This window comes from Eriocheir sinensis, chromosome 22 (assembly GCF_024679095.1).
Source record: "Eriocheir sinensis breed Jianghai 21 chromosome 22, ASM2467909v1, whole genome shotgun sequence".
Taxonomy (NCBI): domain Eukaryota; kingdom Metazoa; phylum Arthropoda; class Malacostraca; order Decapoda; family Varunidae; genus Eriocheir; species Eriocheir sinensis.
The window spans coordinates 13,655,882-13,672,931 of NC_066530.1; the positions used below are offsets into that span (position 1 = coordinate 13,655,882).

Sequence of the window (17,050 nt, forward strand, 5' to 3'; positions counted from 1 at the left end):
TGACTGCCAGCAACTTAAGGTAAAAATCAACAAACAAAGATTTAAGTGTGTTACATATATCAGTTTCCTCTTCCTACTCTACAACTTTCCCTACTCCTCCTCTTCCTTAATCCTTACCCTCTTCTTTCTCCTCCTCCTACACATTTCTCCTACTCATCATCTTCTTACATTTTTGCCCTCATCTTTCTTCTCTTCTTCTCTTCTTCCTCCTCCTACACCATAACTTTCCCTACTCTTTCTCTTCCTTAATCCTTACCCTCTTCTTTCTTCTTTTCCTCCTTCTACAATACTTCTCCTACTTATAATCATCTTACATCTTTGCCCTCATCCCTCTCCTCTCCTTTCCTTTCCTTTCCTTTCCTTTCCTTTCCTCTCCTCTCCTCTCCTCTCCTCTCCTCTCCTCTCCTCTCCCCCTCCTCCACTCACCAGGTTCTTCTCCATGTCCTCGTCCTTGGGTGAGGTGACGAAGATGGTCTTGCTCATGAGGCCTGTGAAGCACCAGAAGACGTCCGCCTCATTGCGAACCTCAGCCAGGATGGGCGCCAGAATGTCCGACATGCCCTGGGTGTAGCTGTGGAGGATGCGGATGAGAATGAGGATGAGGATGAGAATGAGGAGGAGGAGGAGAATGTTTGAATAAGAGAGTGTACGAGTAGTGTGAAGAATGGTTAGGGGAAGAGAAGGAGGAGGAAGAGGAAAAAAAGAGGAGGAGGAGGAGAAGTATAAGTTTAAGGGTGGGATGAAGTATTTAAAGAGGAAGAGGAAGAAGGATAGTGAGAGGAGGAGGTAAAGAAGGAGGCACAAGAGGAATAAGAGAGAAAGAGAGAGAGAGAGAGGAGTAGGAATGAAAGGTGGGATGAGAGATTGAAGAGGAGGAGGAGGAGGAGGAGAAGCCAGGAGAGGAAGAAGGGAAGGATAATGAGAGAAGGAGGTAAAGAAAGAGACACAAGAGGAATAAAAGAGAGAGAGGAGGGTAGGAATGAAAGGTGGGATGAAGCAACTGAAGAGGAAGAGGAGGAGGAGGAGGAGAAAGAGGAAATCAAAGAGAACTAAATTAAACAAAAGGTATGAAAAAAATGCTGAAGAAATCAACACCAAACAAAAACAACAACAGCAAAGTCCACCACCCTTCCTCTTATTCCTTACCCCATGAAAGCAAAGAAAAAAAAAGAAGAAAAGAAATGTTAATACAAACTCGTCTCTTCCCGAAATTGACCTCAGGAGCAGTAATTTGCGGGCTTTTTTTCATTAATGTTTTCTGTTTTTTTCCTTATGCTGTTTCCTTTACTGTAAAAAATTAAAAAAAGTAAAATCATTCATCCTCACCCCATGACAGGATTGTGCACGGCAAAGTTGAGCAGGATCTTCTTCATCTTCTCCAGGTTGGGGTTGTCGTTGCCGGCGAAGCAAGGGTTGGACCGGTCCGTCCGCACCACGTCCTTCTCCACCGTGCACTGAACGTTGCGCCGGAACCAGTCCAGCTCCTCCCCGTACATCCCCTCCCTCATGGCACTGTGGGGAGGGGAGAGAAGGGGATGACATGTGTGTAAGGGAGTGGGGAGTTAGCAGTGAGGGAGAGACAAATGGAATGAAATGTGTGGGGGAAAGGAAGGGAATGGGAAGTCAATTTGGCAATAATATGTGGCAATGAGTGACATCTCTTTAGGATACAATTGTGAATTATATATGAAATGGTAAAAAGTTCTTGTACATAAAATAAAAAGTTCTCATATATAAAATAAAAGTTCTTGTACATTATAAAGTTTCCGTAAACAAAATAAAAGTTCTCACACATATAATTAAAGTTCTAAAACAAGACAGATATTATCATAGATGAAATATAACAAAGGCAATTCATTGATACTGATAATTCAAACCTACCTATGTATAAAAGGGCATTTGAAAACAATTACCGTACATAATCTTGTATATATTGCTAGTGTACGTATATATGCTTGTTATATTGCTAGATGGATATAAACTAAGACCAAAAATAAGAGAAAACTAAAATTAACTCAAGCTCAACATGAAGAGAACTCAGACAACCAATCAGAAGTCCAGCACATTATCAAACCAGAATGAATGACCCTCCCCCTCCTCCTCCCACACACACATAAACACACACTCACTTTATCTTATGGTACAGCTGGTGCTTCTCCTCCATGATGGCCTGGCGCTCGAGGAAGGTGGTGCGGAAATCATAGTAATGGAGGAGGAAGGGCCACACGTTAGCACGCAGCTGCGGCTCAACACCCCCAAAGAAGATGGCTTGGCGCAGCGCTAGGTCGTCCTCGATCTGCCCGTCCTGCAGCGGAAGAAAAAAACAGGGTGATATGAAGAGGTTTACATAGATTTACATAGATATCAAGACCAGCAGTGGGTGACAAAGAGGCTGGAAAACTGAGAGATGGATGACATCATGAAGGGCATTCAATTTTGAACCACAAAGCTACAAACCCCATTAAAAAAACATAATAAAAACGAAAGAGAGAAATTATAACGATAAAAAAACAGCAACCCCATATTAACACAGATAAAAATGAGACATATAAGATAAGGATGAACCAATGGAATCTTTTAAACCCAGTAGCAGCGGGGATCATGTTTCTTAATGGTCCCTCTAAGCGAGAAAAATGAGAAAAAATCATCAATCACACAAACCATTTCATAATTTATATCAAAGCATTTGTGATCAGTTTATGCATCATCTATTTTGGGGGGTTTATATCACGGCACAAATCTGGCCCGTCGCTGCTACACGGTAAAGCCACAAATTTGGCCTGTCGCTGCTACTGGGTTAAGCTGTGCAAATCATACCCTAAACTATTTCTCAGTCTTTCTTCCTCCTACACTACTTATCCTCCTACTCCTCCTTTTCCTACATCTTTGCCCTGATCTCTTTTCCCTTCTCCTCCTTCATTTATAAGACCACTGCTACCGCCCAACCAACCCTGTCTAGTATGCCTTTAATTTTCACCCCAACATGCACTGACCACCTTCACAATGAACTATCACGGAGGAGGTTGTTCTTGCATAGTGTCCTCCATAATCCACCCTCACCACCACTCACCTCATTGAAGTAGGTGACCCAAGCGTCGGCGTCCAGACACTTGTGCTGCCCCTCCTCCGGGTGAAGCTCCGACTCACTCACCTCAGGCCTGGGGTATGAAGAGGTTGTTGAAGATATGATAGTTAACCCTTAAACCTTGTCATACTCCCTTTCCCTTATACAGTAGCAAGTTGAGGGTATTCTTTGTTGTTTTCTGTAATTGCTCTTTTAAAAATGTGTTTGTGTATTTATTATAGTTAACCTGTAATCCTGGTCATTCTCCCTCTCCATCATACAGCAGTACATCAAGGGTATTTTTTTGTTGTTTTCTGTATTTACTGCATTTACTTAATAAGGTTTTTTTTTCCCGTTTTCTAATTACGAAAGACAAAGAAAACGTGAGATAGCAAGAGAGGAACAATAATAAACACAATAATAACCATGTCACTTAGTCCTCCAAAGCGCCAACTCTTCTGAAAAACTAATTAGCGTTTGATGAGAAAAAGAAAAAAAAAGAAAAAAAAGGAGGAAAAAAAAATCGAACCTACTTGCACACGAGGAACTGCTTGAGCGATGTGTCCACCACCGCCGTCTCCTCGTCCCTCGGCTTGACCAGGAAGTTCCAGTCCTCGAACACGGCCGCCAGCTTGTCCAGGCCGCCATGGTGGAAGTGGAAGATCTTGTACTGGCTCTCCCGGCTGGCGATGACGAGCTGGCCGCAGGTGTTGTCCTTGTCGCTGAAGAAGAGGCGCAGCGACTTGCTCTGCTCTGGAAAATGAAGTTATGGTGAGTTAGGTTAAGTTAGGATAGGTTAGGTTAGGTTAGGTTACATTAAGTTAGGATAGGTTAGGTTAGGTTAGGTTAGGTTAGGTTAAGTTAGGATAGGTTAGGTTAGGTTAGGTTAGGATAGGTTAAGTTAGGACAGGTTAGGTTAGGTTAGGTTAGGTTAGGATAGGTTAGGTTAGGATAGGTTAAGTTAGGTTAGGTTAAGTTAGGATAGGTTAGGTTGGGTTAGGTTAGGTTAGGTAAGGATAGGTTAAGAGGTAAAAGTTGTAGATTTGATTTCCTGGTGTTGGTGGTGTTGTGGTGGTGGGGGTGGAGGTGGTGGGTATGATATAAGCAGCATTAGACTCAACTAAATCATCTCTATTTTTCTCTTGACATTTTTTTTTTTTTTTTTGGGGGGGGGGGTTGTTTCCTTTTCCTTATCAAGTTATGGTATGTTAGGTTAGGTTGAATGGTGAATGTCATAATTGTGATTTATTCTGCTCTAGGAAGTTAGGTTAGGTTAGGTTAGGTTGAATGGTGAATGTCATAATTGTGATTTGTTCTGCTCTAGGAAGTTAGGTTAGGTTAGGTAAGGTTGAATGGTGAATGTCATAATTGTGATTTGTTCTGCTCTAGGAAATTATGTTAGGTTAGGTTAGGTTAGGTTAGGTTAGGTTAAGATAAGTTTGGTTAGGTTAGGTTAGGATAGGTTAGGTTAGGTTGAATGGTTAATGTCGTAACTGTGATTTTTTCTGCTCTAGGAAATTAGGTTTGAATAGGTTAGGTTAGGTTTGGATAGGTTAGGTTAGGATAGGTTAGGATAGGTTAGGATGGGTTAGGATAGGTTAGGTTAGGATAAGTTAGGATAGGTTAGGATAGGTTAGGTTAGGCTAGGCTAGGTTAGGTTAGGATAGGTTAGGATAGGTTAGGTTAGGTTAGGATAGGTTAGGATAGGTTAGGTTAGGTTAGGTTAGGATAGGTTAGGTTAGGTTAGGTTAGGATAGGTTAGGATAGGTTAAAATAGGATAGGTTAAGTTAGGATAGGTTAGGTTAGGATAGGTTAGGTTAGGTTAGGATAGGTTAGGTTAGGATAAGTTAGGTTAGGTTAAGTGGTGAGTATTGTAGTTATTTCCAAACAGGCTTCCTCTCTTTATCTCTCTATCTCAATTCCCTACAACCTTCCCCTCTCCATCTCATCTCACTCTAGTCTCCCTTTTTCTCTCTCCCTCTCACTCACTTCCCTGCCGCCTTTCTCTCTCCTTAATCCAACACTTACTGACGTCAATGCTGAATATCCCACACTTGTGCTCCCTCCTGATGGGCGAGGACCCACCATCCACGGGGGTCGGGCAGAAGGAGGAGAGCGAGGCCGTGTCCGGAAACGCCAAGTTAGCTGAGTAGGCCATGGACTCAGCGCTGCGCTCATACCAATACTGCTCGCCTGGGGACAGCAATGGGCGCAGGGAAGTCAGCGATGGGGTAATAATGGGTACGGTGAAGGCAGCAAAGGAGTAGAAAAGGGTACGGGAAGTCAGAGTCAGCGTCCCGATACGGAAGACAGGAAAAGCTGGAGAGAAAGATAAAAGTGAAGAAGTCAGTCTCTTAACCCGGTACCAGCGATGGGCCAAATTTGTGGCTCTACCGTGTACCAGCGACGGGCCAAATTTGTGCCATGATATAACCCCCCCAAAAAAGATGATACATAAACTGATCACAAATGTTTTGATATATATTATGAAATGGTTTGTGTGGATGATGATTTTTTCTCATTTTTCTCGCTTAGAGGGACCATTAAAAAACATGATCCCTGCTGCTACCAGGTTAAGGTGAAGCCAAGGAATTTATGGCACTAATGAAAAATGTACTTAACAAATTCAAAGGGCTAATGTAAAATGGAACCACAGTGTTATAAATGGAGAAAGCAAAGAGATATGAAGTTAATCTATTATGCTCAGGGAAGTTAGAGGTTATGTAAAATGTAGATTATGACAGTAGTAAATGCAACACTCTCAAATGTACTTAATGCATCCTGAGGGCTAATACAAAATGGACCACAGTGTCATGAATGGAGAAAACAAAGAGACATGAAGTTAGACTAATATGCTTAAGGAAGTTAGAGGTAATGTAAAATGTAGCTAATGGAACCACAGTGTCATGAATGGAGAAAACAAAGAGACATGAAGTTAGACTAATATGCTTAAGGAAGTTAGAGGTTATGTAAGATGTAGATTATCACAGAAGTAAATGCAACACTCAAAATATACTTAGAGGATGTAAAATAAAAACCCCGGGGATGAAATAGAGAACCAATGCAGTAATTACAAGGTTATGTAGTTAAGACATCAAAATATATAATTAGTATGGTTAGGTATATAAGGGGAGGGTACCAAGAAACATTATCAGCAGGGAATTAGGGAAAGCAATGTCCGAGAAAAATAATCTGGCGACAAAACAGAAAAAAATAAGCCAGAAATTAAAATGTTATCATCGTCAGGGCAACATCAAGATACAGTTAGTACGGTTAGGTTATAAGGGAAGGGTACCAAGACATTAACAGACAAACAAGCATACATATAGACCATTCAACCCAAACATCACAGAGGGCAAAGCATCATGTTATACCGATACAGTAGACTAACATGCAAGGGAATTATATACTTATAGGGAAACACATATCCAGCCTTATACAAACATGCCATAGGAAAGCACTGAGAACCTAATAAGTACCTAATTTTCCCACTTATCATATGACTAGGACCTGTGATGGGGTGAGTTCTTGTTTGTTAGTTTTATTATTTTGTTATGTTGGGATATGTTCTTCTCTGGTTGCTATTCCTATTTCTTAATGTTCTTCAATCTACAGTATGGATTGTGTGTCTTTTATCATGTTGAACTAAGTACTTGAATCAATAGTCTATTTAATATCTATCTGTCTATATCTGTCTATTTCTATGTGTTAAAACCCCCAGCATTGTACTTTTATCTTCAATTCTTCATCATGATATCTCTGTCTTTCACCTTCTATCATTTTATCTTTCACAATCCTATCTCAATCTCTTCCTACATTTTTTTTACTTTATATATTCATTTGTTCCCTTCCCTTCCACCCTTCCTTCCTCATGCCTTTTCCCATTCTACATCATCATATTTCTATCTCAACATTCATCACTGCATTTCTATCTCATTTTATTCATTATATCTATCTCTCATTTTTCATTGTAATTTCTATCCTATATTTTTCTCTTATCCTGTATCCATCCCTTCTTCATTCCCATTCCTATCCCTTCCTTCCTTTTTCTTACCCTTCCCATCCCCTCTCTTCCCTTCTCTTCCAAACCCTTACTTTCCCTTGCCTATTCCATTCCTACCTTCTCTCACCTTCCCATCCCTTCCCTTCCTTCCCCATGCAATCAGGCGACAACATACCATTGTTAGCAGTGAGGTAGTGAGGTGGGGAACATACAGGGGGTTCGGGGGACGACTCAAGGCTCTCGTCGCCCTCAGAGGTAAGATGACCACCTGTACCTGAGTTTTCTGGCGTCTCTGTGATGGTGAGGCTCTCCCCCAACTTGTCCTCATCCGTGCTGCTGCTACTGGAGGAGATATGCCTTGCTTTCATTCTCTCACCTCCTCCTGGGATTGACGCTTTGGGTTTTGTCTGCATCTGAGTGGTTTCGAGAGATGGTGTTTCGCTTTCCTCGGTTGATGCTGGGTTCGTCGTTTCTCGGTTATCCTTGTCGGAGTCCTCGGTGGTTTCCTGTGTGGTCTGTGGTTCCGTTTCATCGGTGTTGGTTTCTTTGGTCTCCGTTGCTGTGGTTTCGTTCATCTCCGTGTTCTCTTTGGGGTCTGTACTGGTCTCCTCGCTGATGTTCTCGGCCGCGCTGTCTTCGGTTTGGGTTACTTCTCCCTTCCCTACTTCCTCCTGCTCCTCCTCCTCCTGCTCATCGTTCCTCTCTGTATCTTCTTTCCTGTCTTCTGCTGGTTGACTCTCCTGGTTCTGCTCACCACTGTCCTCTATGGATGTGTATTTAGGGGTATCTGGTGTGCCCTCTGCTGTATCCACCTCATCCTCATCCTCATCCTCCTCTGGGCATCCGCTGCTTCCCGTCACACTGCTCCTGCTCGCCTCCTCACCCTGTGCTGCCTTGTGGGGGCTGTGTCCGCTCCCCCCCTCGCTGTTGGGGCTCACCTCTTCCTTCGAGTGTGTCCCGTCGCTTGCCGTGTCCAGCGTGGAGATGCCGGAGGTGGAGAGCGCTGCGTCGTCCAGTGACATCTGCAGGAATAAGACGTGTGTGGTTGTTTGAAGATGTATGGTTTTAATTTGGAATGAGAAGCGAGGTTGTTTAAATTTGTATGGTTCTGACTTTTGAGGGACGGTGATGTTATTTCCTTTGATATGTGTGGTTTAATTTTTGTGTCTGTAAAATTGATGTCTGGCAGAATATAGAAAGCATTTTTTTTTTTTTTCTTGTCTGCCAGAATGTTAAGTGCGATGCTTTTTTTGGTCTTAGTTTGGTATTTTTCAGTGTACCAAAGACAGATGCCAGACTAAGGAAGGTGATGTTTTTCTTTAATGAGTGTTTTTACTTTTTATGAATGTACAAAAGATGACCAATAGAATGATAGAGGTTATTTTAATATGTATCTTCTCATCACAGGTATACGTAATCATAATATAAAAAATGGCAGCATACAACAGAACCAATAAATGACAATTGATATAAATAATAAGAAACTCATATCATCCTTAGATAAGTGGCCTTTTTGATACTTAGCTAACTTCTTTACTGTACATATATAAAAAAAATCTATAAACACACACAAACAGCTGCCCACCTTCCTCACTGTTCCGTTGCTGTCATGAAGGGCCAGCGAGGACATGGAGAGGGACTCGGAGTCTGAGGTGGGGTAGGGGGAGTTGCTGCGGCTGTTCCCCTCGGCACTGAAACAAATAAAGATACATGGCGTAATCTCTTTTAATGGCAGACAGCTGATATTGACCCTCCATATGACAACAAGGACACACCATTTAATATACATACAGATGATGCCAATGAACAGAAACGAGACTCACTTTGGAGATGTAAGCTGATTAGTTAAAGACAGATATGGTGGTGAAAGATGAGGTAGAAAAACAATAATAAAACTTGAACAATAGAAATACAATCACGAAGAATGGGAGATACAGAGAACGAAAGAAGAAACAGAACATTCAAAGGGAGAAAGACTTCCATTCGTGTCATTAGAGAACACAGAAAGCAAGGAAGGGGAATCGCAAACCCTGCCCGCCTCACCTCTGCGATATAAGCTCATGGTTGCGCCTGAGCCTGTCATTTGGGATCCAGCTGAGGTGCAGGGTGGTGGCGTGGGTGGCGGGGTCCTCCTGGCACTTGATCACCAGGTAGCCGGGATGGTGCACCTTCTCACGCTCCCCGTCCGCCCGGCAGCGCCACGGAGGGTGCACACACACGTTGTTCTTGCCTGGGGTGCAGAGGAGAATTAGTTTTATATGCGAGAAAAGAGAAAATATTAACCCAGAAAGCAAATGTAATGAGAAACTTAAGCTAATACTAAATAAATAAGGAGCGACGGCTAAATTAAATGAAAACAAAACAAAAGAGCTAAGGCAAAATAAGAAAAGAAAAATAAGGAACATTTCAACTAAGGAGGAGAGGAAGGAAGAGGGGGATGGAGGGGAAGGAAGAAAAGGAGCAGAAGGAAGGAAGGAAGAGAGGAAGGAACAACTAAAGGTAATTAAAATACAAGGAAAAATAATGAACTAGGCCTAAAAAAAAGAGAACAGCAACACACAACATGCACAAAAAATAACCCTAATTAGGAACAAAGCCCCAAAAAATGAAAAAAAAAAAAAAAAGGCAAACAAACAGGAAACAAACACAAGCAGCATCTACAGCTAAAACAAATAAAAATAAACAACAAAAAACAACAAAAAGAAAAACAAGAACACCAACGAAGGAAAACAGATCCTCACAGAACACAATATCGCCATCCTCGTAGGTCGGCTTGGAGGACTCGGATGCGGTGAGCCCGAGAAAACTGGAGGCCCTGCGGATGATACCGTTGAGCGACATCCTTCCGGGGGCCTGGCTGTGAGTTGCTAGCGGGTGACTAGTGGGTGATTCCAGGTGGCGCTCAGTGACTTCTCGGAGCCATGATCACTTCAACTGTTGGGTGAGAAATGAGAGAATGTAGGAAGGAAGGGAAGGAGGGATGGTAAAGAAGGAAGGAAGAGGGGGGTAAGGAGAGGAAAGAAGAGGGGGTAAGGAGAGGAAGGAAAAGAGGGGATGGAGAGGAAGGAAGGAGGTTGTGTGTATAGTTTAGTGAGGGAGTGTAAAAAGGAAGGAAAAAGCGAAGTAAGTAGAAAAGAAGGAAGAAAAAGGGAAGAAATTACAACTATTACAATTATTATTAAAGAAGAAAGTAAAGTAAGGAAGTAAGGAAGTAAGTAAGGAATTAAAGAAAGAAAAGGAATGAAGTTAAATTATTAGTTTAGGGAGGGAGGGAGTGTGAATATAGAAAGAAAGGAAAGGAAGTGAAGAAAGAAGGAAAAATGTGAGTGTAAACAAGAGAGAAGGAGAAAAGGATGGTAGAAAAGTAAGAAAAGAAAGAAAGTTAAATTAATTAGTTTAGTGAGGGAGCAGGTATGAGAATGTGGAAAGAAATTACGGAAAGGGAAGGAAAGAACAGATGCAAGGATAAGCAGGAAAGAAGGAAGAAAGGAGGAAAGAACAGGAACTAAGGGAAAAAAGGAAAGACTTGTATATTGTGAAAAAAGAAAGGAAGAAAGGAAGTAAAGAAGAAAGGATGGTGAGAGGGAAAGGAGGACAGCATGGAGTAAGTTAATCAAAAAAGAAAAAAATAACTTAATACAAACGAGGAAAATAACAAAAATGCCAAAGAAGAAGAAAATATATTTGAGGAGAAAAATACATGAATGGTAGGAGGCTGCAAGGAGGAAGAGAGGAAGATAAGGGAGACAAAGAGAGAGAGAGAGAGAGAGAGAGAGAGAGAGAGAGAGAGAGAGAGAGAGAGAGAGAGAGAGAGAGAGAGAGAGAGAGAGAGAGAGAGAGAGAGAGAGAGAGAGAGAGAGAGAGAGAGAGAGAGAGAGAGAGAGAGATAGAGAGAGAGAGAGAGAGAGAGAGAGAGAGAGAGAGAGAGAGAGGAAATGGGACAGATAAGGTGGAGGAGAGAGGGAGAGAGAGAAGGAGGATGTAGATAGGGAAGACAGGGAGGAAAGAAGGAAGGAAGGAACACTGGAGAGAAATGAAAGAAGAGGAAAATAATAATAGAAAAATAAAGAAAATAATAGATGGGAAAATTGGGATATAGCCATAATTTTCTTGGCTCTTATTCTTTCATTCCTAATTCTATCTTTTTTTCTCTCCTATACTTTCTTTAATATCTCTACTACCTTTGTTCTTTTTTTTTATATTCTTCCTCCATTGATAATTCTATTTTTTTTCTGTTCCTTCTTCGATATTTCCTCAATCTTCCTTCTTCTTCTCCTAATTCTATCTCTTTTTTTCTTGTACATTCTTTAATATCTTCACTACCTTCATCCTTTCTCTTTTTCTTTCATTCTTAATTCTATTTTTTTTCTGTATCGTCTTCAATATCTCCACTAATGTTCTTTTCCTCTTATCCTTTCATTCCTAATTCTCCTTTTTTTTCCTTTGCTATCTTTTTTGACCACTAAGTTCATTCTTCCCTCTGTTCTCTCACTTCTAATTCCATCTCTCATTTATTTTCCTATGCATTCTTCAATATTCTACTACCTGCATTTCTTCTCTTATTCTGTGGCTCCTAAGTATCTCCATTTTCCTGTTGCATCCTCTAGTTTGAGAATATGAGAACACGCTTTTCACACCCCAAAAGACACAGGTAAGCACTGACGTCTCATAAAGTTGCACTGCCCTGTTATAAAAGATGAGTCATATATCTTGGGAGCACAGAGGCAGTGAGGATTTTATTAGTGATGGCTGTTTGTGGTTAACCTGCAGTGTGTGTGTGTGTGTGTGTGTGTGTGTGTGTGTGTGTGAGTGTGTAGTTTATAAGATTCTCGTCATGCTCTAACTATCATCATGCCTACATATCTATATTTATCCAATTTATATTTAAACTAGTAAGTGCTCTTCAGTGCGTGTGTTATTCAATCACCATTCTTCCTTTTGTTTACATTTAACTTCCTTATTTTCCTTTATGGTCTGATCATGTACTAGACTCAAGATTGCCAGCCAGTGTCCTTCCCAAATGAGCTTAGAATTCAAGTGATGGATGTTTGGGTACGGCTGAAACCTCACATCACACACACACACACAACGGAAGGCAGAACACAACCCCCAACTGACACCCGGCATCCATTCACTGCTGGGTGGACAGGGGGCATGGATTAACGGAAACTGCCCATCCATCGCACTCCATTCAGGATCTCTCAGTTGTTAGGCAAGCACATTAGCCACTGCATCACGGAGCACAGGATCACACACAAACACATGAGAGGCAGAACATAACCATCACCTGACACCCCATACTCTTTCACTGCTCACTGAATACGTGCATGGATGAACGGAGACTCCCTATCCATCTCCAATAAGCCGTGAAAATGATCCCTGGACTTCTCAGGCATGAACCAAGCATGCTAACCACTGCACCATGAAACTGCTTTGTATGTGCATGTTTGTGTGTAGTCAAGACGAAAAATGGTTAAAATTCTACTTAATGCTTAATCTTCTAAATAAGGTAAAGGTAAATAAAATGAACAAGGATACAGAGAGAGGAAAATACAACACAAACAGACAGAACAGTAAAAAAAAATCATGCAGACCCGCAACATAACATGGGAAAAAGGTTAAAATTGTTAGTTGTTAAATTCCAAATGTATTGAAAATGCCCTTTACCACAAATATCTTAAGGGATTTACTGTGACCTGGAAAGAGTTAAAAGAAGTGGAGAATGGAAGGGAAAAACCAATGAAGAGTAACAGACGACGGGATTGAAAGGGAGATATTAGCGGAAGAGGATTGAGGGAAAGGGAGGAATGACTGGAAGGGAAAATTATGTAATGGAAAGAAGAAATAATGGAAGGGAAGAACTAATGGAGAGTAATAGACAACAGTAGTGAAAGGGAGATATTAGTGGAAGAGGATTGAGGGAAAGGGAGGAATGACTGGAAGGGAAAATTATGTAATGAAAAGAAGAAATAATTGAAGGGAAAAATTAAGTGAAAAGGCAAAATAACAGAGGATGAAAAATAATGCAAGACAAGACTTAATTAATATGACTTTTCTTGACTAAACTGAAAAATAAGAGTGTGTGTGTGTGTGTGTGTGTGTGTCTGTGTGTGTGTGTATGTGTGTGTTATCTCAATGGGTAACTTTCCCTCTTCTCTTTCTAAAGATAAATGATAAATATTCCCTTAATCATATGACCCTAAAGACATATATACCCCCCCCCCTTCTCTTACACTTAATAGAAAATGGGGTATTGCTAATGGGTGTAGTTAAATAAGGTAATAAAATAGAAAAAATAAAATAAAAAACAGACTTAAACATATAAAAAAATACTAAACAGCTATTTTAAACCTTCGTAAGTACAGGAAGAGAGTTAGTAGACCATGAGAGAGAGAGAGAGAGAGAGAGAGAGAGAGAGAGAGAGAGAGAGAGAGAGAGAGAGAGAGAGAGAGAGAGAAGGAGGAGAGAGAGAGAGAGAGAGAGAGAGAGAGAGAGAGAGAGAGAGAGAGAGAGAGAGAGAGAGAGAGAGAGAGAGAGAGAGAGAGAGAGAGAGAGAGAGAGAGAGAGAGAGAGAGAGAGAGAGAGAGAGAGAGAGAGAGAGGAAGGAAGGAAGCAAGGAGAGAGAGAGAGAGAGAGAGAGAGAGAGAGAGAGAGAGAGAGAGAGAGAGAGACAGAGCAACCCACCACCTCCTGACAGCTGGCTCGCAACACGCACACGCCCACACCCTCGCTCCCCCGCACACCCACGCCCTCACAGCCGCACCACGCCCACTCTTCACACCCTTCAAGGCCTCCAGAGCTCCCCCGCCACCCCCGATGCTCACCTGGGCTGCCAAACAGGTGTAAAAGGGAACAAACGCTGGTCCGCCGCCCCTCCTGCCTGCGTCACCTCGGCCTCGTGACGTCACACCAAAACAACACACACACACACACACATACACGTCACGTACAGGTTCAAGGGTTTGTATAAATTAAATCCCTGGAGGTCCTGTTTTTTGTGTGTGTTTTTTCTTCTTATGAGGTGCTTGTAGACTCTCTTGAGGGGCCTCTTGGCATTATAAAACACTTTCGTTTCTAACATTAACAATTTCTAAAGGTTGAAGAGGGGGTCAGTCGGGTTCTAATGAGTGTTTCCTTAGGTTCACGGTACAGAGGAAGGGTCAAACTACCACCAGGGTCATAAAACTACTCCTGGAAATGCCCACAATTCCTACGAAAGCCTTGTCAAATATGTGTTTCCTAGGTTCACGGTACAGAGGAAGGGTCAAACTAACACCAGGGTCATAAAACTACTCCTGGAAATGCCCACAACTCCTACGAAAGTCTTGTCAAATATGTGTTTCCTAGGTTCACGGTACAGAGGAAAGGTCAAACTAACACCAAGGTCATAAAACTACCTCTGGAAATGCCCACAACTCCTACGAAAGCCTTGTCAAATATGTGTTTCCTAGGTTCACGGTACAGAAGAAGGGTCAAACTATACACCAGGGTCATAAAACTATTCTGGAAATGCCCATAACTCTTACGAAAGCCTTGTCAAATATGTGTTTCCTAGGTTCACGGTACAGAAGAAGGGTCAAACTACACACCAGGGTCATAAAACTACACCTGGAAATGCCCACAACTCCTACGAAATCCTTGTCAAATATGTGTTCTTGGGCGGCAGAATGTCTTATAATACAACCGGGCCTCTGTGTCTGTGTTATCAAATTTGCATCATTTTTTCATTTATATTTATCCGCAGACACTCCTAGAATATTACGTCTAACTTATCTGTCTAAACTTTCTTACAAACAGGCAAATAAATATATGATTTTTTTTCTTCTTGTGAGGCGCTTATAGAGTCTCTTGAAGGGCCTCTGTGTCTCTGTTTTCTCAGACTTACATCATTTTTCATTTATATTTATCCACAGACACTCCTAGAATATTACGTCTAACTATCTTTCTTAACTTTCTTACAAACAGGCAGATAAATATATGATTTTTTTCTTCTTCTGAGGCGCTTGTAGAGTCTCTTGAAGGGCCTCTGTGTCTCTGTGTTCTCAGACTTACATCATTTTTCATTTATATTTATCCACAGACATGCACTTATTACCTGCAACAATAAACTATCAATCAATCAATCAATCAATCACTAGAATATTATGTCTAACTTATCTTTCTTCGCTTTCTTACAAACAGGCAGATAAATATATGACGTCAAGACTATTCGCATTACTTTTCCTACAGTTTTTTCCACCCCGTTAGTGGCGCAGGCGAATTTTTTTTATAGTGGGTCTTGCCTGGTCCATACTGCCCCTCCCTCCCCCTCCCCTCCGGTGCTCCACTTGACCAGAGTCGCTGAAATTAGGGTTGATTTAAGATTCACCACTGGACAGTATGTGGGTAATCTTCCAACACTCGGCGATGACTTGAAAAATCAGCGTTCTTAGTATATTTGTATCCAGTTTAGTTGTCAAATCGTGGGTCAAATCGTGGATGCTCCCTGCCTGCTCCACCTCCCCCATCCAATTCATTCCAAGCAGATCGAAGCACTTATACACGGGAAACTATTTTTTGTTGGGGTGGTGTGTGGGTGGGGGTGTGTGGGGGTGTGGGTGTGGGGGTGGGGGGGGGAGGGCTTCTTGGTGCAGAGGTTAGCACACTCGGCTCACAACTGAGAGGGCTCGGGTTCGATTCCAGGGCGGAGTCAAAAAAATTGCGTGCTTCGGCGGGACTCGAACCTATAAGCCCCCGAGCTCACCACACCCGCACGCTGACCACTCCACCACCGCCTCTCCCATACGATAAGATATATATAATCATTTCACTACTACACCACCTTTACATGTATAACAAATAATTACATACAACTCACAGGATTATACACATTACTACACATAATTCTATATCATCAAGGCCCTTATTTTTTTAGCACTTGTCCCCAACCATTGTTATCTTTTTTGTTTCCTGGTGCTACTTCCACATGTATCCTTCGTTGTATAACCACACTCTGTACTGCCTGGGGGTTGGGATGGCATGCTCCTCCATTCTCCTTTGTTGTTTACTTGCAACAATAAACTATCAATCAATCAATCTATATCATATAATTCTGCGTAGTGCACTGATATTTGCACTGATATATGCACTGGAGGGTATCAGGACACCTCGCCTCCTGAAATTGACCTCTCTTTTTGGCCACTCCTTTGACCTCTATTCAGGAGCAGTAAGTAGCGGGCTTTTTTTAATATTTTTCTTTACGCCCTTGAACTGTCTCCTTAGCTGTAAAAAATACTTCGTTGATGCTATAACGAACTCCTAATGTATTCTTCCTCCCGTTCTTATTTTACATTTATCTATCACATTTTCTGTTTTCAAATAATTAATCATAACTATTCACCACAACACCACAAAACTATTTCCTTTCTTACCAACTTCGCAATACAAAATCATCGATCGGGTGATTATAACTATTCACCACAACACCACAAAACTATTTCCTTTCTTACCAACTTCGCAATACAAAATCATCGATCGGGTGATTATAACTATTCACCACAACACCACAAAACTATTTCCTTTCTTACCAACTTCGCAATACAAAATCTCCGCTCAGGTCTTCTGTTCCACTATAACCACATCCACCACTCCACTAACACCGTCTAACATAAGGACAGGATGCGCACTCTTCTTCACACTCCGTTATTTCATTTACGGTAACTCTCTTGAACGTTGGTAACCCCGTACTCCGTGTTTTCCTGTTGCGTTGGGGGATTCTGTGGCTGGTCATATCACTAGTAAGGTTATCGCTGTATGTCTTCCTATGATATATGAAAGAGGCGCAAATATTCTCAGTAGTGTTTCCTTTTCCGTTACGCCTTACAAGACTCCACTGGAAATACCCAAGGGAGTGGTTTAACGGCTCATGTCCTTTCTAACACTATTACATCATGTCAAGGTTGTTTCTGTTCCTTTTCCTACATATAAAAAGTTCAGATGTCCT

General features: G+C 41.7%; 1 protein-coding gene across 50 annotated transcripts in view; it reads right to left on the reverse strand.

Moving 5' to 3' along the window:
* The window catches only part of LOC127002100 (TBC1 domain family member 16-like), a 41,264-nt gene extending 24,540 nt beyond the window's left edge, over positions 1–16,724 (reverse strand). For 47 of the 50 annotated variants that reach the window (XM_050867651.1, XM_050867617.1, XM_050867654.1 and 44 more), the window contains exons 1-11: positions 13,893–13,979; positions 9,810–10,002; positions 9,112–9,298; positions 8,654–8,759; positions 7,244–8,090; positions 5,094–5,384; positions 3,598–3,817; positions 3,071–3,158; positions 2,130–2,305; positions 1,327–1,512; positions 427–571 (exon numbers count right to left, since the gene is read on the reverse strand). In XM_050867651.1, coding sequence (XP_050723608.1) covers positions 427–571; positions 1,327–1,512; positions 2,130–2,305; positions 3,071–3,158; positions 3,598–3,817; positions 5,094–5,384; positions 7,244–8,090; positions 8,654–8,759; positions 9,112–9,298; positions 9,810–9,909 — 2,346 coding nt within the window. In that variant the 5' untranslated portion in view covers positions 9,910–10,002; positions 13,893–13,979. Of the gene's footprint in view, positions 1–426; positions 572–1,326; positions 1,513–2,129; positions 2,306–3,070; positions 3,159–3,597; positions 3,818–5,093; positions 5,385–7,243; positions 8,091–8,653; positions 8,760–9,111; positions 9,299–9,809; positions 10,003–13,892; positions 13,980–16,634 lie in introns of those variants that run through there. The other 3 variants (XM_050867610.1, XM_050867662.1, XM_050867661.1) reach the window with 3 other exon arrangements.
* Positions 16,725–17,050: the final 326 nt, after the last annotated feature.